The following is a 26,044-nucleotide window of genomic DNA, read 5'->3' as shown; positions in this document are numbered from 1 at the left end:
CAGCACTGATTACTGATGTGCAAAAACTAAAGGACACTGGATTCTGCACCATTTTATCTGTGGTGGGCACTTTCTTAGAATAGTGAGGAATGCATATGGCATAGGTTCAACTCTCTTAAGGCTGAAAATGAACTGATATTAAGACTTCAAAGCAGATTTCCCTCCTCTATTTTTCTTCTTACTCTGTTTTTAGCACATCTCTTTCTTTTACAATTTGCTTTCTGCTTTATAAGTAAACTAGAGGCCTGTTGCAGGGAGATTCCTGCAAGAATAGGGCTTCCTGCCCCCGGAGCGAAGCTTCCCTCCCATCTCTGCTGCCCCACTTGCTTCCCTCCCGTCTCTGCTGCCCGGCTTGCTTCCCTTGCTTCTCCACAGATTTGCTCCCTTCTGCAGCGCTTGGCTTCCTTCTACGCTGTCTTCAGTCTTTGCTCCATGCCTGCATATGCAAATTAATCACCATCTTTGTTGGGTTAATTTGCATACTCGCTCTGACTGGCTGGTGGGTGTAGCAGAGGGCAATTTGCATGGTTCTCGTGTATTCGTGTAGACTAGAGGCCCGGTGCATGAGATTCGTGCACTGGAGGGGGGGGTCCCTCAGCCTAGCCTGCACCTTCTCACAGTCTGGGACCCCTTGGGGGATATCTGCCTGCCGGTTTAGGCCCGATCCCCAAGGATCATTCCTCTCACAGTCTGAGGCTCTCACAGTCCAGGATCCCTCGCTGCTTACTGCCCACCTGCAGTGGAGGCAGGAGAGGTTCCCACCACTGCCTCTGTGCTCACCAGCTGTGAGCCTGGCTTCTGGCTGAGTGGCACTCCTCCTGTGGGAGCACACTGACCACCAGGGGGTAGCTCCTGCGTTGAGCGTCTGCCCCCGATGGTCAGTGTGCGTCATAGTGACTGGTTATTCTGCCGTTCAGTCGATGTGCATATTATGCTTTTATTATATAGGATAGGATGGCACAGTGTTCCAGCAGAGTGAGTGAGCTGCCGGGATTGTGCTCACCTGGCCCAGGTGCTTCCTTCCTCAGGGAGGAGCATGGGCAGCAGGCCTGTGCCTCTCCTTTCCTGCCAGTGCCCCTGGTCACTATGTTGATGTGAAAGCTCTGCCTGGGCCAGGGCCCTGCAGCTGAGCCTGCTCTCCAGGGCACCTACTGACTTGGCATACTCCTGGGTTTGAGTTGTGCAACACAGACGCTCACTGCGGGTATCAGCACAGAGACAGCTTTTGTAGTAGGAAAGAAACGGGAAAGATACCTTTCCCCCAGATTCCAGTGCATTGCTCTAGTCCCCTTTCCTTTATGTGCGCCTAAATGCAAGTGTTCAGAGCTAGAAACTTTGAGATGCTCCCTGCATTCAAGCTCCCGGTGTCTTCAATCTGGGGGTCAGAGTGTGTTGATGAAGCTGCAGGGTGCAGGCCAGGTGTTGACACACCGTTGCCAGGCCCTCAGCAGTGTTTCACACAGGCCAAGCTTTTCAGTTCACGTTGTAATGATCTGCAGTGGACTTGGAACAAACGTTCTGAGATTCTCCTTCGAAGGTGGCACTGGATGCTGTATTTTCAAACCAGTGGAACTAGTAAGGCAAAGCTATCAGACCTCATCTCAAGTCCTAGGCAGGGGAGTGACTGGATGTTCTCCAAGACGAGGCATCTATTCTCATGTGAAAACATCCAGATAAATATATATTACTCTTCTTTCGTGGTATTATATTACCACGAAATCCAGAGGAGGAAGTGACAACATTTTCTTAAACGTGTTAGTGTTTCAAAGCCTTAATAAGGAATATTAAAAGCTACAATTAAACCGTTGACATTTGTTGCTTTTTTTGTATTCTTTTCTTGAGAGGACTAATGTGTTGGCCAAGTAGTCTTGGACCTTCAGTCTCAGAACACCCTGAATCTTAACCTTTAAATCAGTCCCATTATTGCCCAGCCAGCATGGCTCAGTGGTTGAGTGTCGACCTATAAACCAGGGGATTATGATTCCATTCTCAGTCAGGGCACATGCCCCGGTTGCGGGCTCGATCCCCAGTGTGGTGCATGCAGGAGGCAGCCAATCAATGATTCTCTCTCATCATTGATGTCTCTATCTCTCTCTTCCTTCCTCTCTGAAATCAATAAAATATATTTCTAAAAAATCAGTCCCATTATGAAGTAAATGTATTCAGCCAAGATAAATTTAAAATGGAACTAAAATGATGGAATTACCAACACCAACCATCTAAACGTGAATCCTTCCTCGGCATCTAAAGTTCTTATGAATTCAATAACTTAATTGGGATTCTTAAATTTTGCATTTGAGTCACTTGGGCTTTTTTTGTGGGTTTTTGTTGTTGTTTTTTGTTTGTTTGATTTTTAAATCTCAATGCCTATACTACATCCCAAGCCTTAAATCATAATCATAATCTCTAAGGGTGGGTCCAGTTATCAGTATATTTTAAAATTCCTCTGGTAATCTTAACATGCAGCCAAGTTTGAGACCAATTGGCAACTTATCATGGCTGATAACAGACATAGGAAGGAAATTATACAGTCAAATCTTCTAATTTTTTTAAATTCAGGTATCCAGCTTTTGAGTGTCTTTGGTCTATAAGTCTTTAGGAGGGCCACAATTAATTGTTCATTTATTTATTCATTCTTCCATAATGTTCTTCACCCTTATTTGGACTTAACTCATTTCTCCTTTGGACTACAGACAGCTAGGCCCCAGCTGGGTCTTCTGGAGCTATTCTAGACATGAGCAAATCATTTGGTTATTTATCTATTGGTCCAGGTCTACAGGGGAAGGGAAAGAAAATCTTTCTGTGTAAATGACTTCCTGTCTCAGGAAAGCCTATTCCATGCTTGACAAACTTGCCCAGGCAGAAAGAGAGCTGTTGAAGGCTGAGTGGTAATCCAGGCTTATGTGCAGCAAGCACTATCCTGAGAACACTGAATATTGGCTTTGTGGGCCCATGTATACCTCTGTACCCTTGGCCTCATTATAATTTTAGGTTCTTTGGTTGCTAGAGCTGGAAAGGACCTCAGAGAGTATCCTATTTGAGTAGTTAATTTCTAGATGAGGAGAGCCTGTACACAGCCCTGTAGAGATAGGGCCAGCATAGTGGGTGCCCCTCACATGGTGTCATTACAGGCTCTAGCCTGGCCTCCCTACACACAGTGCTGGCCAGGCTCCTATCCTGTGTGCCCTAAACTGTACTCAAGATGCCTGAGATATTTTTTTGAAAATGTGGTGGGCTGTTCACAAATGTTTTGCTTGTTGTTGGTTTTTAAGGATTCAAAGCAGAACTCATTTCACAATGAGAGAATATCACATGAAATACTTGATCCTAAAAACAAAACAAAACAAAAACCGGTTTGCATACTTAAGATGCAGTTGATTTCCAATGTGTGGTCAGCTCCTTATTCTAATGTTGATTTTAGCCCCATCTCCTGGTAGCAAAGAGAGATGATTTGAAGCTTTGGATTTTGAATTTTGGTCATTCCTGGGGTGGCCTATATTCTATTATTATTATTATTATTGTTATTATTATTATTATTATTGACACCATTGCAGGTGTCCCCCACTTCCCATGCCTTTCCCACCTCCACCCAGCCCCCATTCCCCCTCTCTTGACCCTCACCATAATACCATACTATTGTCTGTTCAATGGCCTATATTCTTAATAGACAAGATATCTCTTTATATGATATATATATATATATATATATATATATATATATATATGCTTTACCTCTACAAATATATATATATAGATAGATAGATAGATATAGATAGATAGATATGTAGATATATAGATACTAAAGGCCCAGTGCAAAAAATTTGTGCACTCAGGGGGGAGGGGTCCCTCAGCCCAGCCTGTGCCTGTGCCCTCTCACAGTCTGGGACCCCTCAGGGGATGACCACCTCCTGGCTTAGGCTTGCTCCCGGGGAGATTGGGCCAAGCTGGCAGCCAGACATCCCTCTGGTAGCCCAGGAACCCTCAGGGGATGTCCACTTGCCAGTGGGGAGCAGACCTAAGCTGCAGCCGGACATCCTTAGTGCTGCTGAGGAGGCAGGAGAGACTCCCACCACCACCGCTGTACTGGCAGCCGTCAGCCTGGCTTGTGGCTGAGCAGAGCTCCCCCTGTGGGAGTGCACTGACCACCAAGGGGGCAACTCCTGCATTAAGCATCTGCCCCCTGGTGGTCAGTGTGTGTCATAGTGACCAATAATTCCGAGTTCTGCTGTTAGGGTCAATTTGCATATTACCCTTTTATTATATAGGATAGAGGCCTGGTGCATGGGTGGGGGCCAGCTGGTTTGCCCTGAAGGGTGTCCCAGATCAGGGTGGGGGTCCTGCTGGGGTGCCTGGCCAGCCTGGGTGAGGGGCTGAGGGCCATTTTCAGGCTGGCCACACCCCCTTCAGGGTGGGGGTTCCTGTTGGGGTGCCTGGCCAGTCTGGGTGAGGGACTGATGGCTTTTTGCAGGTTGGCTAAGCCCCTCAGCGGGGACCCTCACCCCATGAGAGTGTGGCCATCCTGGGTGAGGGGCTGGTGGCTGTTTGCAGGCTGGCCACAGCCCCCAGCCACCCAAGCTCCCAGTGGAGCCTGGCTGGAAGCAGGTATCTGGGATTTATTTAGCTTCTATAATTGAAACTTTGTTGCCTTGAGCGGAGGCCTCAGCCGGCCAGGGCAGGCGGAAAGCTTGGCTTCCTCCATCACCAAGGCAACCAAGCCTCCTGCTTGCTCCAGCTTCATGGCTGCCGGCCACCATCTTGGTTGGGTTAATTTGCATACAGTCGCTCTGATTGGCTGGTGGGTGTGGCTTGGGGTGTAACAGAGGTGTGATCAATTTGTATGTTTCTCTTTTATTAGATTAGGTATGTAGATATATATCTATATATGTATATAGATAGATATTTAGACACATATTTCAGTGTTCATTTAACAAACGAGGAAATGCAGTCAGAAAGTATTTAATGACTTGCCCAATACCTTGCAGTTAGATGTGTCAGCTCTGAGACCCAGCCTAATCTGATTGCTTGAGCAGTTGAATGAATCTGTATGTACTTCTCTGTGTCCAGCATTATGGATATTGTTTGTTGAATCAGGTGTTAATGATTTTGTTCAAGAGCTGTAAAAGTGCCTCTTTGTAAATGTTTGGCAATGCAACAGTCTAATAACTTTCTCTAATTGGGCTCAGTGAGAGAATCAAGCTCGAGTGCCCTAAAGTATTCACTGAATATGCTGTGTTAACTTTCTCTCCTACACAGCTAGAATGGTACATCCTTGGGAAAATGAGAAAATAGTCACTTGAATAATTTTTCTCTCTTTGTGGTTCAGTTGAATAACCCTGCTTCAGACAAACTGTAAAGTCTCCTCCAACACTAGCACACTTTCTGAGGTAACCAATTATCAGTTTGATATGTAACTTACAGACTTAAATCTGAATATGAAGTCATTTAAATACATATACACGTGTGCATACACACAGATACTTGGGATGCAATGCAGTATGTATAACAACAGGCTGATAAAAGACCTGAGGTGGCCCAGAGGAGAGAGGTTCATCCCTGTGAGAGGTAAGGAATAGTAAAGGGTGCTCAATGAAGGTGATACAGAATGAGTCTTGGAGAATGAGTAGTTTAATAAGAAGATATGAGAAGGATGAGCACACCTGTATGGCCAGAGAAGGTGTGCACAGGTGTGTGACAGCTGCCCACGCCCAATAAAGTTTTGGTGTGGGGTAGCAGTAGGAGATGAGATGGGATGGACAGGTGAGGACTTAGCCACAAGGGAACTTGTATGTCGTGCCAAGTTGTTGGAACTTTATTCTAGACTACAGGGAGCCATTGGAGGATTTCAAGCTAAGAAGTTTGTTCTCTTCTATATTATGAAATAATGGCTCAGGAAACAGCATGGAGAATGGTTAACAAGAGAGCAACCAGAGGGAGGTAGGAAGAGCAATTAAGTGCTTATAAACTGAGAGTGATCATCTATAAAATAGGAAAAATAAAGCCTACTTTATAGAGTTGTTATAAGAATGAAATAACATCTGTGAATTAAATTTTTCTGGACAATTTAGAAAAGAAGGGTAGTGGATGGTGGGAGACCTAGTCCTTTCGGGTCTTTGCCTGAGAGCTGTCCGCTTTTCCCCTAAGAGAGGCCTTTCCATGGTGGAAGGTTAACTCGGAAGTCCCTGAGAGGAAGACAGGAAGCTGGTCAAGGCTCATTAATGGCTTGTTGATGTAACTTCCATCTTGTGCTCCTGTGGGGAGATCTGTTCCTCCATCATCATAGTTTTGCCATCACTAATGATCACCTTGTCTCCTGTCTGATTATGTTTCCTTCCATCTCTTACCCTCCAACCAATGGCTTCTTTAACCTGAATAGCTAAGTGACCATTTCCAAAGAAGCCGACACAAAGGAAAGGTCTTTTGCTGCCTTTTCCTTCTGATAATTCTCAAAATTGCTGCCCCACTTTTCCCGTGCCAGGTCAGTGAACCATGATTGGAAGACAAACAATAAAAAATGCTGAACTTTCCTCTATCTCCTCTTCTCTTTTGTGTTTTTCTAACTTTTCTCATTTTACATGCGTTCAGAATTTGTGAGTCCTTGAACTGTGGAGAATTGGACCGGAGAGAGAAACGATGTAACTATCATTTCACAGAAGCATGTGTATTCAATAGAGTGCCTGTCCTCTGGGTCCTGGTGTTCCCTCCAGTTTGGGGGGTTTGGAATGGGGCCTACTTGTGCATTTGGCACTGTTTTTTTTCTTCATGAATTAACTTTAAAATGTTTTGCTGACTCTTTCTGGGGTTCTCTAACTTGGTTGTCATTTACCATGCGGTCTGGAGTCTGTAGTGATGCCCATATGCTGTTTTTCTACTCAGCTTTTCTCTCCGTGCCTGGGCCTACTTCCCTCTGTTCACTTTTGTACATTTCATGGGATTAGAGAGACTTAAGTGTAGATTGCTATGTAAACCATTTACCCTCTGGACATAGATGTATCAGCTAATGTTTACTTTGGGCCTGGTAGATGGTAAGTGGTTAAAGTTAAGTGGGGTTTTTTTCATCTCCTCAAGTTGCTTTTTAGTGACATTATTCCTTTGAATTTTTGCTAATTGCTTTTGGGGGTGACCATTCCTCATGTATGAAGGTCCTCTTGGCCATTATTTGGAAAGATTGAACACTGATCTGCAGGGATTTAGCTATCAACCTATGCAAGGTTAACAGAACCTTGGTTTTTCATTTGCTTGTAGCTGACCTCTGGCCTCTTTTCTCTGTCCTCTTTATTCTCCCCTTTTGATGACACTAGCAGATCTGGGCTGATGAAGGCTCTTTCTAATTATAATTTCTGGACTCCTAACTATTTCTTCTGCAGATGAATGTCTCTTCCTCTAGTTCACTTTGACCCACTGGGATTTAATGTGTCAGGATATTTACAACCAAATATCTTGAGAGCTTCCACTAAATTTCAAAACAGTTCTACAAATCTCTGCACCCCTGGAAGTGGATATTGTATTGTTAGTTATGAAATGTAATACCTTGACTTTAAGTGTTATACTTTTATACAAATAACTGAATTTATATGAGCTCTTCTATATTCTTATAATTTAACTAATATGACGTTATAGTGTAAAGCTATATTTAACCTTTTGTAGACTTAGTTGTCCCTTTTTGAAAAGGGAGAATTGTATCTACTTGATAGGATTGTTGTATTAAATGAAATCATTACAAATACTTAGTACAGTCTTGACACATAGTTAACAATAATGGTATATATAATACAACTATGTAAGTAGGGCCTAGAGAAAGTTATAAAGTTAGTTCACCACTAGATTTAGATTTGTTACATCCCAAGGGACTGAGGAAATTGCACTTATCACAAAAGAATCACAGTTGAAATGTTGGTGAACACAATGTATGAGATGTTGGTAAATTTTCCAAACATAAAATAGGTTAAGAATATAAGATGTATAGACCAGAAAGTTTGACTTCAATACACAGTAAAATTCTGGAACAGTTAAGCAGATGATTGGTGATCATGTAGTAAAGACTACATTGGTTGCTAGGAACCACCATGAGTTTACTAAGAACAAATATTTTCAAGTATGCATTTTCCTTTTAAGTAGCATTATGTGGTAGGTAGAACTGAGGAATGGACTTTTAGCAAAGGATCTGATTGTCTTCTTATAGAGAGAATGATAAAATATGGACTAGATCCGTGGTCGGCAAACTGCGGCTCACGAGCCACATGCAGCTCTTTGGCCCCTTGAGTGTGGCTCTTCCACAATATACCATGTGCGGGCCCGCACATACAGTGTGATTGAAACTTCGTGGCCCATGCGCAGAAGTCGGTATTTTGTGGAAGAGCCACACTCAAGGGGCCAAAGAGCCGCATGTGGCTTGCGAGCCGCAGTTTGCCGACCACTGAACTAAATGATAGTTTTGCTGGGTTAGCAACTTGACAGCAATTGAGTCCAGCTGATTAATGTCCCAGTTACCTTGATGGGGCTTCTGATGGAACACTATGGAGCTCTGACATATAACCTTTTCACTGAATGCCTTAAGGATTTGGATAAAGGCATATGGGATATATGTGTACCCACCAAATATGCAGATGGCCCTACGTTGAGAGGTATAATTAATAGAAATAGATGAGAGAATCAGAATTCAGAATATTTCTGATCATGTGAAACATTGCATAGAATCCCCAAAACAGCCTGAATTTATTGAGAAAAAAAAAGGCAAAGAGCCTCACTCTCCAAGTGCTATGAAATAACTTTGGTTCCCAGAATCACCATGGGAATGTAGATTTTGAATTAGTGACCATTACATACCATGTCTTCTACTATTCAGGGAGTGACAAAGCTCAAAAGTTCAAGGTTGAGCACCTTGACCCATGTGGCTCAGTTGGTTAGAGGGTCCAGTGGGGGCACCTACAGGAGATAATTGAGATCAATGTTTCTCTTTCACATCGATGTTTGTCTCTCTCTCTCTCTCTCCCCTCTCCCTTCCTCTATCTAAAATCAATGAAAGGTGTGTCCTTGGGTGAGGATTAAAAAAGAAAGATCAAGTTTGAATAATAAAGGAAATTTTGTTTGGTAGAAGTTTAAATAAAAATGATCTGGCTGTTTAATTGATCATAAGCTTAATATTTTTTATTCATCCATCCATCTAACAAATATGTATTATAAATTATACCAGCCATGCACTTTTCTTGGCATTGGGGAGACAGTGATGAACAAAATAGTAAAAAATCTGCACCCCCATGCAGCTTATATTCTTTATATGCCAACAGTTGTTCAGCTGCCTAAAAAATATATAATGTTAGGCTTTATTTGCACATATACTATATCTACCTCATACTGGTTAATATTACTATTATATTACTATTATATTACATATCATAATATAATATTACTATTATATTACTAATATCCCATTCTTCTTATTTTTTATTGACTTTAGAGAGGGAGGAAGACAAAGAGAGAGAGAGAGTAACGTCGATGTGAGAGAGACACATCAATCGGCTTCCTCCCATATGTACCCAGACCAGGATCAAACCTGCGACCTTCCAACAGAACTACGCTCCAATCAACTGAGCCACACTGGCCAGCACTAATCCCTCATTTTTGGTGCTATATTTATATTGGAATCATTACTTTAGTTCTGAATATTATAGTCTGGACAAACAAGAGTGACAATAACATGGTGAGGCAGATAAATCATATGGGAGGAGGATAGGTCAGTGATGAGAAGATTAAATAGAGATACTGTATCTGTCAAACATTTGCAAGATACTGGTATATGAGAAGAGGGCATAAGCTTGTTCTGTGTTGCTCCCAGGAGTCACTGCTAATTAAAGGGAGGCTGGTTTTTCTGGTAAATATAGGAGAGATACCTGTGAAGTGAACCAGCTACAGCTGGATGCCCACCTGTGTGAACTTCACAAAGTTGAGATATGTCTCTTGTGATGCCTAGTACTGTGCCTGGTACATGGTGGGCACCCTGGTACATGATGGGCACCCAGAGATGTGTTCATGATATTCATATGGCCTTTTGTGAAGATAGCCTAGGTACTAAAATAATGATAAAATTTGAAGTTCAGTGTTTCTATATCTTAGGGAATCTAAGGGTGGAGCAGAGTACCTGAAAACAGCTGTGGGAGGGCAGCATGTTTTCTTCCATCATGTTCTAAATGATACAGGTTAATTAAAACACTTTTCTTAAGAGACATTTAAGAGTCCATTTTAAGATTTCTTTAAAATTTCTGAAGTGTACTTATTCAAACATTCCTCAACTCAGCTTGACTCCTGCTGTTTTCTTGAGATCTTCATGATAATTCTGACCCAGATAGGGCCTTGCTTTTTCTGAACTCACCAATTCTACAGTTTAGCATTTAATTCATTCCCAGTTGTTTCGTGGATCTCTCCATCTAGGTGATGAGCTTCTTGAGGACAACACCTTATTTTATTTTTTCTTGTATTCTCCCAAACACATAGTAGAAAGTCAGTAAATGACAATTGCTTGATTACTTGACTCATTAGTTAAGAGGAATAGTTAATATGATAAGAGTAATAGTTAATAGAATAGGAATAGTTAGTCATTCCAGCCACTGGAAGAATTCATGTAAAACATGGCAAGGTAAATAGACTAAATTCTTCATCCCTTAAATCCAAAGAAGGGGTTATATTCTTAATTTATTAGTCTCTGACTTTGATTGGGCAAGTGCTTTGTACATAGTTGATTGCTTGTATATAGTTGAATCTGTTTTAATAGCTGTAGTCCAAGGCTCAAACTGCCTTATTGGCTCAACCTCCAAGGGCAGCTGAAACTGTAGGGACAACTCTCTAAGCCACTGTAGAGGCTCGTCAACTATGATTCATGTCATAGGATGGCCAGAGTTAGCATGTGAAAATGCAGGGCATCCAGTCATATTTTAATTTCAGATAAACAGCAATGCAATATTTGGGACATACTTTACTAAAAAAGCTTTCATTGTTTATTCAGAATTAAACCTAACTGGGTGCCCTGCATTTTACCTGACAACCCTATATATAAACCACATTCCTTTCATTTTCCCATAAATCTAAGGTCTTAATTAACCCCCAAATTAATTCAACTGACTTAAAGAAAATATTTGTGCCCATGTGATTGATTCCAATTGAAAATTTTAAGTCATTAATGAAAGTGAAAATCCATATGTTATACTTTTTGTGGTGATATTCTTTCAGTGATAGCCAACAATGATAATTCACAAACATCTAGGATCTGCGCAGTCCCAGATTAATCTGTCTTGGCTTCCTTGGTGGCATGGTTTACTTGGTTCACATAACATATTGCTGGTATTATTTTGTTCAGGTATCACAGTAACCACTGCTAACAAATAATTAGGCGTATGTATTTGAATCAGGTGAAAAGTGAATCTATATATATAAAAACCTAAGTGACCATTACAACCAAACGACCAGAAAGACTGGACCGACCAGTCGCTATGATGCACACTGACCACCAGGGGGCAGATGCCCAATGCAGGAGCTGCTCCCTGGTGGTAAGTGCCAACTCCCACAGCCAACCTCCCATGGCCCCTCTCCCTCTCCCCCACCCCCTGTCATGCATGAATTTGTGCACCGGGCCTCTAGTTTAGTATAATCCATCATTTCAGCTCCTAAAAACAACTGCATTGACTGATGAAAGCTTGAAGAATCAAAGCATCACCACTCTCAGTTAACTATTTTTATTTTTAATGTGTTTTTATTGATTTTTTAAAATCTTTATTGTTGAAAGTATTACATATGTCCCCTTTTTTTTTCCATTGACTTCTTTTAGCACCTCCCTCCCACTCCATGACAAGCCTTCACCACCCTATTGTCTGTGTCCATGGGTTATGCATATATGCATACAAGTTCTTCAGTTGATCTCTTCCTACCCACTCCCACCTTCCCTCTGAGATTCGACAGTCTGTTCCATGCTTCTATGTCTCTGGATCTATTTTGTTCATCAGTTTATTTTGTTCATTAGATTCCACATATGAGTGAGATCATGTGATACTTGTCTTTCTCTGCCTGGCTTATTTTGCTTAGATTTTTAGAGAGAGGGGAGGGGAGAAGGATAGAGAGAGAGAGAAACATTGATGAGAGAGAAACATCATCAACCTGATGCCTCCTGCATGCTCCCCACTGGGAATCAAGCCCACACCCTGGGCATGTGTCCTGACCAGGAATAAAACCAGTGACCTCTTGGATCCTGGATTGATGCTCAACTCCTGAGCCACACCAGCTGGGCATAATTAACTATTTTGTTTCCTTCTTTCAGCTGCTCAAAGGCAAGATAATCTGGTTTGTTCCACCTTGTAAACTTCTTTTTGTAAGCATCTCACACTTAGGAAAATTGCTTGTTTTCCCTAACTAACTAATGATTTTGCTGTTTAATAGCAACAACTTTTAAATCCTATTCATCCAGGAAATGTTTATTTAGGAGATCAATGGAGGTACAGGGGAAAAACAAAATGAGTAAGATATAGTCCCTGCTTATAAGGGTTTATAAGAATCTGTTCATTAAATGCTGGCTTTTAGGTGGTTCAGCAATAATTTCAGTGAAAAGCTTGTGGTAAGAGCTAATTAGCTCATAGAGCAATGAAATGATTCTTTTCTCAAATGCTTTAAATAACTATCAGACCTGAAATTTCGAGAAGCTGCTCTTAGTGGGGAGTTCCGGGAGCTAGCATCAGGCTGTTTTTTTCTCCCTTGATATGTAGTTAGAAGCTTGTTGTCAGACCAACAGCACGGGCCTCTCCGTGGAGCATGTTAGAAATGCAGATTCTCAGCCATCCCCTCCACCCTGCTTCTGACCTGCTCAGTCAGGGTGTGCATCCAGAACCTCGGGTTCTTCCTGTGCACACTTCCTTTGAGAAGCACTGGCCTAATAAAAATTTCTCTAGCTCAACTTGGTATATACAGATCATCTGAGGTGTTTTTTTTTTCACTTTTTAAAAATTTTATTTATTTATTTTTAGTGAGAGAAATGTCAAATTGTTGTTCTACTTATTGACCCATTCATTGGTTGATTCTTTTAAAAAAAATATTTAATGATGAGAGTATTACAGATGACCACTTTTTCCCCCCATTTGCCTCCTCCACCTGGTTCCTGCCCCACCCCAGGCCTTCACAACCCTAGTATCTGTGTCCACATGATAATGCATATATGCATATAAGATCTTTGATTAATCTCTTCCTGCCCCCTCTCCCCACTTTCCTCTGATACTCATCAGTCTGATCCATGTTTGCCTGCCTCTGGTTCTATTTTATTCATCCATTTATTTTGTTCATTAGATACCTTATTTGTTTATTTTGATTTTTAGATTCAATTGTTGATAGATATGTATTTAGTGCTATTTTATTGTTCATATATTTTACATATATTTTTTCTTCCTAAAGAATACCCTTCAACATTTCATGTAATACTGGTTTGGTGGTAATGAACTCCTTTAACTTCTTTTTGTCTGTGAAGCTCTTTATCTGACCTTCAATTCTAAATGATAGCTTTGCTGGGTAGAGTAATCTTGGTTGTATGTCCTTGCTATTCATCCCTTTGAATATATCTTGCCACTCCCTTCTGGCCTGCAAAGTTTCTGTTGAGAAATCAGTTGATAGTTGTATGGATGCTCCCTTGTAGGTAACTAACTGCTTTTCTTTTGCTGCCTTTAAGATTCTCTCTTTGTCTTTAACCCTTGGCTTTTTACTTATGATGTGTCTTGGAGTGGGACTCCTTGGGTTTCTCTTGTTTGGGACTTTCTGTGCTTCCTGCACTTATAAGTCTATTTCCCTCACCAGGTAGGGGAAGTTTTCTGTCATTATTCTTCAAGTTTTTCAATATCTTGCTCTCTCTCTTCTTCTGGCACCTCTATAATTCGGATGTTGGTATACTTGAAGTTGTCCCAGAGGCTCCTCACATTATGTTCATAATTTTGGATTCTTTTTTTTCTTTTTGTTCTTCTGATTGGGTGTTTTTTGCTTCCTCATATTCCAAATTGTTGATTTGATTCTCAGAATCCTCTACTCTATTTTTGAGTCCCTGTAAATTATTCTTAATTTCTGACTGGTCCTTTTTCATGTCTTTGACATTCTCATTAAAATCCTTGAAAGTCTCACCAAGTCCCTTGAAGCTCTCATTAATTCCCTTGAAGCTCTCATTAATTCCCTTGAAGGTCCCATTAATTCTCTTGAAGCACTCATTAAGGTCATTGAGCAACCTTTTAACCATTGTTTTGAACTCTGTATCCAGTATTTTGCTTGCTTACATTTCATTTATTTCTCTTTCTGGAGATTTCTTCTGTTCTTTTATTTGTGACATGTTTCTTTGTCTCCACATTTTGGCTGCTTTCCTGTGTTTGTTTCTGTGTATTAGGCAGAGCTGTTATATCTTCTGGAATTGGTAGAGTTGCCTTGTGTAGTAGGTGTCCTGTAGGGCCTAGTGGCTCAGCCTCCTCAGTCACCGGAGCTGGACACTATAGGTGCACCCCCATGTTGGTTGTGTGCAGTCTTATTGTAATTGAGCAGTGATTGCTTTTGGTGTCACTAGAAGCAGTTGACCTCCTGGCCAATTGGCTGTGAGCACCCACTGTGACTACAGTGGAAGAGCTGCTGTATAGAGGACACCCATATGGAGCAGGAATTGCTTTAGTGGGGCTTTGTGGTTACTGAGTCTGCCCCTTGAGTGTGTCACTTGTGAATGTGTAGAGTTATAATCTGGTCTGCTCTGCACTGGCTCTGGGGCCTCCTGGGAGGTACAAAGTCAGCCACTGCCTGGGGCTACCCTGCACAAGCTACAGAGTGATCTGCAGATGGCTGCTACTTGTGTTGGGCTTAGAAATACCCAGGTGAATCCAAGTTGTGAAGCAAGGCAGACTGTTGCAAGTGCCAGGTCTTGGGCCTCTTATTGATAGGTATGGGGCATGCTGATGCCAGCTGCTACTTGTTTGAGAGATTTTAGGAAAGTCTGAAGCCTGAGGCAGGACAGGCCATTCATATGGGAAAGCTGCTACAAACAGGTTGGGTGGGGCTGCAAGTTGGATGGGGCAAGATCTCAGGGAATCACCAGGGTGGAGTGAACAGTGTGAGCCATGTTGATAGAAACATAGATGTGACAGGGATAATGACCCCGGAGAGCACCTCCATCTGGGAGAAAGCTGCCTCCAGGTTCCTGCCCCATATGTCCCTGGTTCCCCCAGTACCGCTGACCAGTGCTAGAGCTCAGAGGGAGCAGGACTGTGTAAGTTCATACGCCAGCCCTTTAAGGGGGACTGTCTGGGTCTTCAGCAGCCTCTGTGTCACCCAACTACCATCCCACTGGCTTTTACAGATCCAAGTTATGGAGGCTTCTCTTCCCAGCTCTGAAATCCTTGGCTGGAGGTCTGGTGTGGGGCTGGGACTCCCTTTCACAGGAGGTCTCTGCAGTGGAGAGAGCCCTCCCAATTAAAGCAAGCCACACATGGGTGTCAGATTAGTTAGTTCTGTGCCTCCACCCCTCCTACTGGTCTAGATGTACTTTCTTCTTTTCTTCTCTAGTTGTAGAACTTCCATCAGCCAGCTTTCAGGTGGTTCTGAATGATGGTTGTTCTGTATTTTAGTTGTAATTTTGATGTGGTTGTGAGTACCGGAATTTATCTATACTGCCATCTTTGTTTCATCTGAGAATTTTATTAAAGCAGATTCCTAGCCCTGCCCTTACAGACTCTGATTCTGTCTGACAGGGAGAGCTTGAGAATTTGCTTTCCAACAAGCTCCCAGGAGATGCTAGTGCTGCCTATTTGGAAGCCACACTTTCAGCAGCATCTGTCTAGTTTCCTTGAGGTACTGAATTGACATTGGTAGTGTTGGTCACAATGAGGGGTCAGTCTGGTTTTCCTTTGCCTACACTGGAGTCATGAACTTTACAATGAAACATCTTGAACATCTCACTATGTATGTGTGGATGGATTTGCATGCAATGAACTGTTTATGCCAGTCTGTGACACCATTGGAAGACTACAGAAGAGGGAGAATTAAATTCTTCCTGCAAGTTAATGGGATTTCAACATGTTTGACCCATTTTTGAGATTCATATGAATAAATGCAAGGAGGCTGGGATACATGTGAAACAATAGTAGTTAATCCAGTATTGCTTCATTGGAGAGGTCTAGAGCTTCATGAATGAATGAAGGGGAGCAGAAAGTAGGGGGGACATAATGGGAAATAGGCCTGGAAACAAGTTCAGGGACAAGATTGTGAGGAGTCTTAAATGTTAAGGAGTTTGCATTATATTAAGTAACAGAAATTCAACTGAATAAATTTTTAAGATCTAATGGGCTTTATTGAGCAGGTCATGAATTGGGCAGCATCTCATTATCAAGCAGAAAGGAGCTCTGAGGAGGTGTTTAAAATGGAAAGATTTTATAGGCAGAAGGGGAAAATAATGGGTTGTGTCAGACTTAGTTAATCTATTTATGGAGGACAGAAGGGGGCTATGCGGCAGATTCACTCTTGTGTCAACCAGAAAATTCCAGACTGGCCAGTTAAGATTTCATACCTGTGGGTATGACTGCAATTAGATTAGGTTTTAAGTCTTGGTTTTCTGATGTGGGGCTTAGCACAAGTGACTCCATTTTGACCCTGTTCTTCTTGTTAACGTTTAGAACTTTACGCTATAATGACATCTGTTTTTAAAAGTTTTCATGTCTCATACTTATTATTCTCTGTGTGTGTTTCATTGTTCTTTCAGGATTAAGCATGAAAATATTGTTGCCCTGGAAGACATTTATGAAAGCCCAAATCACTTGTACTTGGTCATGCAACTGTAAGTACCTTTTTAAATTGGTGAGTGTGGACCAGGGGTTGCAAATTCAAATGCTTAAGGGACCAGCTGGTAAAATTACCTGATGTAGTGGGCCGGGTAAGACAGTAGGGAGTGATTAGGGCTGTGGGACACTGGAGATGTCTGTACCCAACTGGAGACAGTTGGCCGAGCACAGGAGGCTGCAGCCTCGCTTGATCTCAGCTGTGACTGCTGGACTGGACTGATAATCGGAAGTTTCCACAATGTGGCTTGATGCTATCATTGCAGAGTGCGCCTACAATGACTGCTTTGCTTTTTAATGTGCAAGCTCCAAATGTTGCTTCCTGAAAAACACTTCTGTGGGCCCACTGTGACGTACACTCCGCTCTTGTCTCTAGGAGGAACTCCCACCCTTGTCCTCATTGCTAGGGCAGCCGGGAGAGGGAGCCGCAGATGGCAGCTGTGTGCTGTGTCCCTTCCCTCTGCTCCTCTGCTGCCAAATAAGCACACATGTGACTGAATGGGAGTTCATGCCAGAATAAGAAAGTATAACTGGAGTTGGACTTGCCACCATCCCCCCGGTGTATTCTTTCTGCATTCTAGTAACACCAGAGATTTCCAGACGAGGGAGGAAAGGAGAAAGCTAAATATCAGGTAGCAACTGTACTCAGACATGTATTTTTTTAAAATATAAGGTGCAATTAGCCTCCCCCTCACACAAAGGCTTCACTCTAAGTGATATAATTCCTAGGAGTAGTCCAGGACTAGATTTATTAGAATTAAGTGATGGAAACTGTGTAAGAGTGTTATACTTTAACCATGACCCAAGAAAGTAAATTCTGAAACACCATACTAGTATTATTGAGCTGAGTGACTGGAAAGGACTTTTGTTGAAGGTCAGAATATGTACTTATTATATTTATGATTTTCAGACTTTCAATTACCAAAGCTATTTAGGAGACTTGAGGGTTAGTCTACCTAACAATTTATTTTTATCTATTCTCATTTTTTCCTTATGAATGTTTAAACAACACCTTAACTAGAGATGGTGGTGGTGACCAGCAGTTTTACAGATTTGTGAATGATTGTCAGCTATGAGCCTGGCAGTGTTGCGGTTTTGACTGCGGGTTTCATGCCAACTCCCAGCTGCCTAAATGCAGTCTTTCCTAGTCCTTTGCTGTCCTGTTGGTTTTACCGTTTGCCACATTTCTGGTTCTTCCTAGAAGCTGGTAGCTCCCCAATATGGGGACATTCCCTAGAAGCTCATGTGACTTTATTTTGCAGAATCTGCTCTTAAAGAAGCAGATGAATCAATTTCCCACCAAATATTGACTTCCCAGTAGGAAGAATATGACATTCTAGTGACAAGAAAAAGCCGCACAAAATGTCAGTAGTGTATTTAAATATGTGCTTTTTTATTAGTGATGCAGAAAAAAAAGATTTAATACTTTAGTTCTCTGTTGGAACTTTCACTTAAACCAGTTAAAAAGTACTCCAAATATATAAATCTCAGTCCTGCCTCTTACTAGCTAGGTGAATTTGGGCAAATAACTGTACTTCTCTGAATATCAGTTTCCTTAAGTGGAAAAAATGGGGATAACAGTCATATTTACATTAGTGGCTGTGGTGAGTATTGAATGAGAGAAATCCATATCATTTCATCAGTATGTCTCTGCAGATAAAGTTGTAAGTTGAACTATTGTAGGTTGTGGACCATCTGTATTCTTACCAGCAGAAGTTTATGTAAAGATCGGTTGGCTTGATAGCATATGAGAGTTTGGAACAGAATGAACCTTAGAACAAAGTTTGAATGTCGCACTGTCAGCACAGCTGTCCATCCCTCACCGAGCTTTTCTATCAGGCTTTCCACTTTTTTACAATTATCCTTAATATAGACCACACTCATTCAGAGTTTGTTCTCATGCAGAGAGGAGTGGGACTGGAATGAACCCTCGGGGGCACTGGGTGAGGTTTGTCAGGCAAATTAATCACAAAATCCATATCTAGGGGCAGTGTTTGAAGTACCTAAGGAAAAAACTACCTGCACTGTTCAACATTTTAAACGCACTATTCACATAAACACTGGATATGCTAATTATATACTTAACTCGTATGAATTCTTTTTCATTGGTTCTCATTACTTTATTAAAAAATCAGCTTTATTGAGTTATAATTTGCATACAATTAACTGCACCCATTTAACTGAAAAATTCAGTGATGAATGTGAGAGAATCGTGCCCAGGAAGCCACCACCATGATCAAGAACAGGAAATTTCCCAGAGATTCCTTGTGGTCATTTCAAGTTGTCCCTCCCTCGCCTCTGATCCCAGCCAACCAGTGGTCCACTTTCACTCAGTAGAGAGTCTTTTGCATTTTCTAAAATAGTGTATACGTGGGATTACATAGCAGGTACATGTTTGTGTCTGGTTTATGTTACTCATCATGGTTATTGGCATTCATTCATCCATGTAGTAATGTGGATCGGTCGTTTCTTCCTTCTTATTACTGAGCAGGATTCCCTTGTTCTGGGAAGTTCTCATTTTATTCACTTACCTGTTGGTAGGCGTTTGGGTTGTTTCCAGTTTGGGCGCTATTATGAATAAAGTTGCTATGAGCATTCATGTCCAAGCCTTGCTGTGGGTGTATGTTTGGGTGAAGACCTAGTGGTAGAATGAGTGGGCTACAGAGGAGGCGTTATTCTGAACTTTCTAATAAACTGCCAGGCAGTTGTCCAGAGTGGTTTTACCATTTTACATTTTCCCCTGCAGTGTGAGTTCAAATTCTTTACATTCTTTCCAACACTTGACGTTTCCAGTTTTTTTTTTCAATTGTAGCCATTTTAATGGGAGTGCAATGCTATCTCATACTGGTTTGAATTTGCATTTCCCTGATGATTCATGATGTCAGTCATCTTTTTATGTCCTCATGGGCCACTACTATATCTTCCATTCAAATCCCTTACTCAGTTTTTATTGGATTGTTCGCCATCATATTATGTGTTGGAAGTGTTCTTTATATATTCTGTTCTTTGTGGATATATGTAATATGAATATTTGCTTTCATTCTATAGTTTGCTTGTGGAGGCGGGAGAGGCTTCCACCACTGCCACTGCGCTTGCCTGCCATGAGCCCGGCTTCTGGCTGAGTGGCGCTCCCCCTGTGGGAGTGCACTGACCACCAGGGGGTAGCTCCTGCATTGAACATCTGCCTCCTGGTGGTCAGTCTATGTTATCCACGACCAGTCGTTCCACCATTCAGTCAATTTTATTAGATAGGACTAGCAGCCCTGCACACAAATTCGTGCGCCAGTAGGTCGCTGCTGCCCTCCTGTAGCTCTCCGCCTGCTGCCCACCCCACTCCTCCTGACCCTCCCCCCCCCCCCCCCCCGATAGCTTGCTTCCCGGGCCCCTCCTGTAGCTCTCCACAGCCCACTTGTACCTTGCTGGCCCATCCTCCTGCTGATCCATGATCTGGTCGTGAAGTGCTTGGTCGTTATGCCTCAGGGCATAACAGCTAATTAGCACATTCCTCTCTTATTATATAGGATACTTTTTAAAAAATATATTTTTATTGATTTCAGAGAGAAAGGGAGAGGGAGAGAAGAGATAGAAACAACAATGATGAGAGAGAATCATTGATTGGCTGCCTCCTGCACACCCCACACTGGGGATCAAGCCCACAACTCAGGAATATGCAAGTTCTTTGGAAGAAAAGACCAGCTGTTTTAGGTAACAAACCCTTGGAAAAGGTCCTCTAAGGAAGTAGCTGAATTTTTAAAAGACTTTCCTGAGTATAATAGGAGATTATTGATTCATGTGTCTAAATCAGCCGTGGGCAAACTACGGCCCGTGGGCCGAATCCGGCCCGTTTGAAATGAATAAAACTAATAAAAGACCGTACCCTTTTATGTAATGATGTTTACTTTGAATTTATATTAGTTCACACCAACACTCCATCCATGCTTTTGTTCCGGCCCTCCGGTCCAGTTTAAGAACCCATTGTGGCCCTCGAGTCAAAAGGTTTGCCCACCCCTGGTCTAAGTGCTAAAAATCATGCAAATGGGATTTTTCTAAAATAATTTTAAATGACTGCTTACTTTAAAAATCACAGTATATATTTAATAAGTTTCTGTAGCCACAGTATGTAAAAACAATGTGATCTGTCAGCTTGTGTAAATATATATTATATATATATATATCCCTGTTGGTGATCCTTAGAATGAAAAGGAAAAACTAAGTATATATTGAGAAGTTGGGAGTTGGGCGAAACTTTTTCCAATCATTGTCCTTTTTAATTCTTCATTATCTCTTTTTGATGTCAAGCTCTCCAATCTCTGAAAATATAGTTAACCCTGAATAAGTTACCCTTTCCTACATAAATGGAGCAAACATTTATCTAGGGTGGTTAATTTATAATATCCAGATAGAAATGGGAGCGAAGTGGCTGCCTCCTGAGATTCCAGCCAGGTCTGTAACTGAATGATGGCTTTCAAGCGCTCCTAAAGAGTTAAACCTTGTCATCCACATTTTATATTAAAACACTCCACTGTTCTAGGACTAACTCCACTGTCCGAGGACCCTGCCCTTTAGTGTAGGGATGTGTTAGAACTATGTAAAAACCCCAGGCACGCCTGAGTTTTGGCATCTTTTACAAAGACTCAGTGCTGAGGGGTTGTCCCTCTCACATTTGGAGGAGCCACCTGAAATCAGAAATAACTCCAGTATTAACTTTGCTCAAATGTCTGCCTTCCCAAGACATGCCACTTGCTTAACTGATAGTGAGCTGACCCAGGCCCCTCACAAAAGCCTGGGTTGTTGATCGTCTGTTCCCAGGAATAGTTCTCCAGCCACTGAATTATGCACATTTCTGTTGGGAGAGGTAACTGCAGGTCCCAGCAGTGACTCACTGTCTCCACCTTCTCCCTGTTCTCAACCATCCTGGGCTTTATAGAAAGAGAGGGAATGACATTTTTGAGTGTCGGAAACAAAGTCGTGAAATAGTTAGGGCTGGAGAGTGTGCAGAGATGGATGGACTCTCACCCTGAAGACTGAGGATTGGCTAAGGACAGGAATGTTAGACTCTTGAGGAGAGCTTTGTAGGAGATGGTGTGTGAGGACTGGTGGGACTCTGCCTTGCCTGCTTCTGCCCTTCAGATGCATCTTGTTTTGTTCCTTCTGTGTCTGCGATGGCCCAGGGAGCTGATGCAGTCACTGTGCCAAGAAAGAAACGTGCTTTAGTGCATCAGAGTAACGGTGGCAACAGTGACACCCGGGAAGTGGCAACTGCAAGTTGCAACAGCAGTAGTTCCAGAGCAAGTGTGTTTCTAAGGTTCTAGATGCCCAGTTGCTGTTTAGAAGTTAGCATAGTTTATACATTGAAAATTCCATCAATAGTCCATCTACATACATGGAAATATCCCCTGAGTGAAGCTGCTTTGTATGTGCTGATATGGCATGGTTGGGAAGACATGCTGTGAATGAATAAGCACGGTGCATAATATTGTGTAGTGTGTCCTATTATTTCTGTTTTTAAACAAGTTATGTAGGTGCATATATGCTTTTCTATGAAGGAAGCACTGGAAGAATATTTAGAAAACTGCTAGGGGTTGATTCTTGGAGAAAAGATTGGGTGTTTAGAGTAGGAAGAAAACTTCTTTTTTTGCTATCTATCTCTTTGTACTGTTAGAATTTCCTCCTTTTTTAGCATATTATAAAAGGTTTAAGAGGCTCTGTTTGTACCTATTCGCAGCCTCATGGACTTGTAATACTCACCAGATCTTTAAGAACCTTGGGTTTCTTCAGCAGACTGGATCTTTCACTGCCAGTCTCGAATGGTAATTATTTTGCTCCCACCAACCAAATTATCACAGCAGTGAGCAACACTTGTTAGCATAACAAACAATTGTATTTTCTGCCGCAACCAGAGCCTGAATCTTTGTCTGTGAAGATGTGATTGAGAAAGGGAGGCAGTTACACTGATAGGTAACATCAGGTTCTAAATTGGAAAAGGTCTGATGTGGTGCATTTTCAGCACAGATTCAATTTTAATATCAGCCTTCGTACTGAGCCTTTAATGATCTCACTGAGCAATTTATGTTGACTCAAGATCAGCTGTTCTCTTTGATTTATTGATCCTATGCTCAGAAAAGAATATCACATGGTATGTTTTGATAAAGAGCCTTTTCACACAATATCTCCTGTGTTGTGCCTCAAAATTGTGGGCCAGGAGTTTTTATCTCTTCCTATTGGGTTTTACATTTGGAGTAGATTAGAGATGTTTAACGTTCATTATGACTTTAGTGTATGATTGTGGAGTCTTTGTGAATTTATGAGCTTCCTCTAATTTTGTTGTAATGTGAAATGGTTGAGGGAGAATCATGAATGGTGGCTAAATCATAGCAAAATTTCTCATGATAAAGTCATGAACTAAACCAAAGGCATAGGACTGTACAAAGAAGACGCAGAGGCATCATCTAGAGCAGGAAGCAACAGTTGCCAGGGTAAGCAAGAGATCCCTTGACTGAAATACAGACCACTTCTCTCAATTCTGGGATAAATAAAAAGAGGGGAACATTGATGTTAACAGCTCCTCAGGGCTGCAGTGGCAGGAAAGCTTGGCTTTCCTGTTGAAGAACTATGTGGCTGTAACAAACTGTGCTTCTCTACCAATTATCCCCATGTTCTTCCCTCACAACATCTCAGGAACATCTCGGCTTGTAAGCCTGGGGACAGTTTGTTTCCATTTGTGTGATTGACAGACTTTGAGCATGGCCATAAATACAATTGGTTAATGACCCCGATGTGCAGGTCTCTGAACGAACTGTTAAAATTAGTTAAAAACAAATAACCCCTGCTTATGGACATGATAAGAAACAGCAGGAAATTAAGGCGCATGAAATATCATTTAAATTCAGGCTCTGCTCAGAAAGTCTATCTTCACGATCTAATTTTGTTTTGTATTATTAGGAAATACCAGTGTGAATATGTCCTCTCATTTCCCAGAGTAGCCCTCAGGGGCTGTTTCATTCCTTTCAGACATGACATTCTCCTGCTTCCAGGTGAGAGTGGCTTGTGGTTACACCTGTGTGAGTTGATTGACAGAACTCTATTTGATATAAATGTCTGAATCATAGAGGCAACACAAGTCTGCTTTCATCTTTAACAAAACTGTTTACTTAAATAAGAATAAATAGAAACCAATCACCTATTACTAACCTCTGTTTAACTTCTCAAAGAAGACAAATAATGAAGAGAAAGATTTAAAGAATTACAAGCAGCTCAGTAGTTTGCTGCCTTAATAGTACACTTTCACTTTAATATTGGAAGTTTTCCCCTGCCATGTTTGGGTAGAAAACTCAGCCTGCATCCTTTAGATCCACAAGTCAGCGAGGTGGTGTACACCCTTCAACGGCCCAGAATTCCTCTTAATTCCTGAAACACTTTAGCTTGTCCTCAGATGTCTCTGTATGAGTTATAGTCTCAGATTTTTTTAGAAGGCTGTTTATGCTTCTGAGAAAGGAAGCATGAAGTTCCCTTCCCAGCAGCCCCTAAGACGCTTTAGAAGAGGGAAATTGGCTTTCCACGCCATTGCCTTCCTGCTTCACACCACTTGGATTAAACTGAAGGGAGAGAGATTATGACCATGCTATAGGGTAGCTATATTTTTTCACTTAGAAGGTTTCCCCCAGAAACCAGCTTTAATAACTTACTGAATTGTCTTCTTCTACCCACCCCTCACCTTTTTAATGAAGCTTTATTGGTTTAAATCTCTATTAATTGGTTGGGTATCTCATTAAACAAAGTATACTCTTTCATAACATGTTTCTTCTTTTGGCAGTTTGACAACCTGCTTCATAAAGTGGCTTTGGTCTCTGTCACCCTCATCCAAAGTTTAAAATGCATTTAAACAGAAAACTTTTCAAAAAGCATGCAGGCAGTGGTTTTCTCACAAGAGTGTAGCTATTAGGAATTGGTTTGAACTGAACCTACTTTTTACAACTTAAAACATCTTTATATTCAGTTTATTATTAAATAGAAAACAAAATAAGGCTTACATGTGGTCAGTTTATTTTTATGGTTCATTCTGATTTGGGGTTCACAGTTTCATTGCAGGTTTATACACAGTAAACAGGACATTAACGTACAGAGTGTGTAGTGTGCAGAGATCATGGGTGCCAACAGATATTCATCTTGTTTTATGACCTGGCCTTGACAGTGGTGTCAGCCTGTCATCCGAGTGCGGGTCCTGTGCACTGAGCCTGGCTGGTCCCCTTTGGTCTCCATGTGGCCCTGTTGGCTTCACGCAAGTTTGCAGTGACCACACACGTCACATAACTGCAGACTTGATGGGAGCTAGGAAAACACCACTGTTTCCTGATGCAAGTGATCAGACGTGTATGGCTGAACCACTGATCTCTGGAATAACAAATAGGGTGTCTGGAAAGTTTTGCTTCCTTTCCCCAAATTCTTGAAGATTGTCTTTCAAATGATACTTGAAACAGAATAAGGGCCAAGGTATGTAGGGCCTTCCAGGAATTAGACTGACACATGAAATAGCATAGTATTCAAAGCAGTGAAGGTGAACAAATAGGAATGAGCACTTATATATGGAGATGCAAAGACTTTGGATAAAAGATGTTGGATATCTGGCATAGGGCTCAATTTTTTCTATATTTTCATATGGAATACATGTAGGAATCTACTCTGTGAATAAAATGAAGAAGAGGAGGAGGAGGAGGCCTTCTATAACCAAACCAACATTTATATCCTATTCTTTGAGCTACTAGAGCAGTGGTTCTCAACCTTCTGGCCCTTTAAATACAGTTCCTCATGTTGTGGCCCAACCATAAAACTATTTTCGTTGCTACTTCATAACTGTAATGTTGCTACTGTTATGAATCATAATGTAAGTATCTGATATACAGGATGGTCTTAGGCGACCCCTGTGAAAGGGTCGTTTGACCGCCAAAGGGGTCACGACCCATAGGTTGAGAACCGCTGTACTAGAGGGATTGAACAATTGTATAATCATTTTGGAGGATAATCTGACTATATCTCTCAGCATTTTAAATGCAAATACTCTTTGACCCAGTATCTCTAAATATAGACATTTATCCAACAAATAGGTTTATTGACTCTTTATTTGTGATAGAAAAAAACACACAAAAACAGAAACAAACTATTAATAGGAGAGACTGGTTACATCAATTATAGTGCATTAATATAATACTTCACTACACATATTGATA

The 26,044-nt window shown here is 41.6% G+C and overlaps 1 protein-coding gene across 3 annotated transcripts in view; it reads left to right on the top strand.

The window, feature by feature from the left end:
- Window positions 1–26,044, top strand: part of CAMK1D (calcium/calmodulin dependent protein kinase ID) — a 385,556-nt gene that overhangs the window by 248,177 nt on the left and 111,335 nt on the right. For all 3 annotated transcript variants that reach the window (XM_081087393.1, XM_081087395.1, XM_081087394.1), the window contains exon 3: window positions 16,745–16,819. In XM_081087393.1, the coding sequence (XP_080943519.1) occupies window positions 16,745–16,819 (75 nt within the window). The remainder of the gene's footprint in view (window positions 1–16,744; window positions 16,820–26,044) is intronic.

Source organism: Myotis nattereri, assembly GCF_964212035.1.
Source record: "Myotis nattereri genome assembly, chromosome: 1".
Classification (NCBI taxonomy): domain Eukaryota; kingdom Metazoa; phylum Chordata; class Mammalia; order Chiroptera; family Vespertilionidae; genus Myotis; species Myotis nattereri.
Note: the sequence above shows the minus strand (reverse complement) of the source record. Positions and strands in the feature narration are given on the sequence as shown.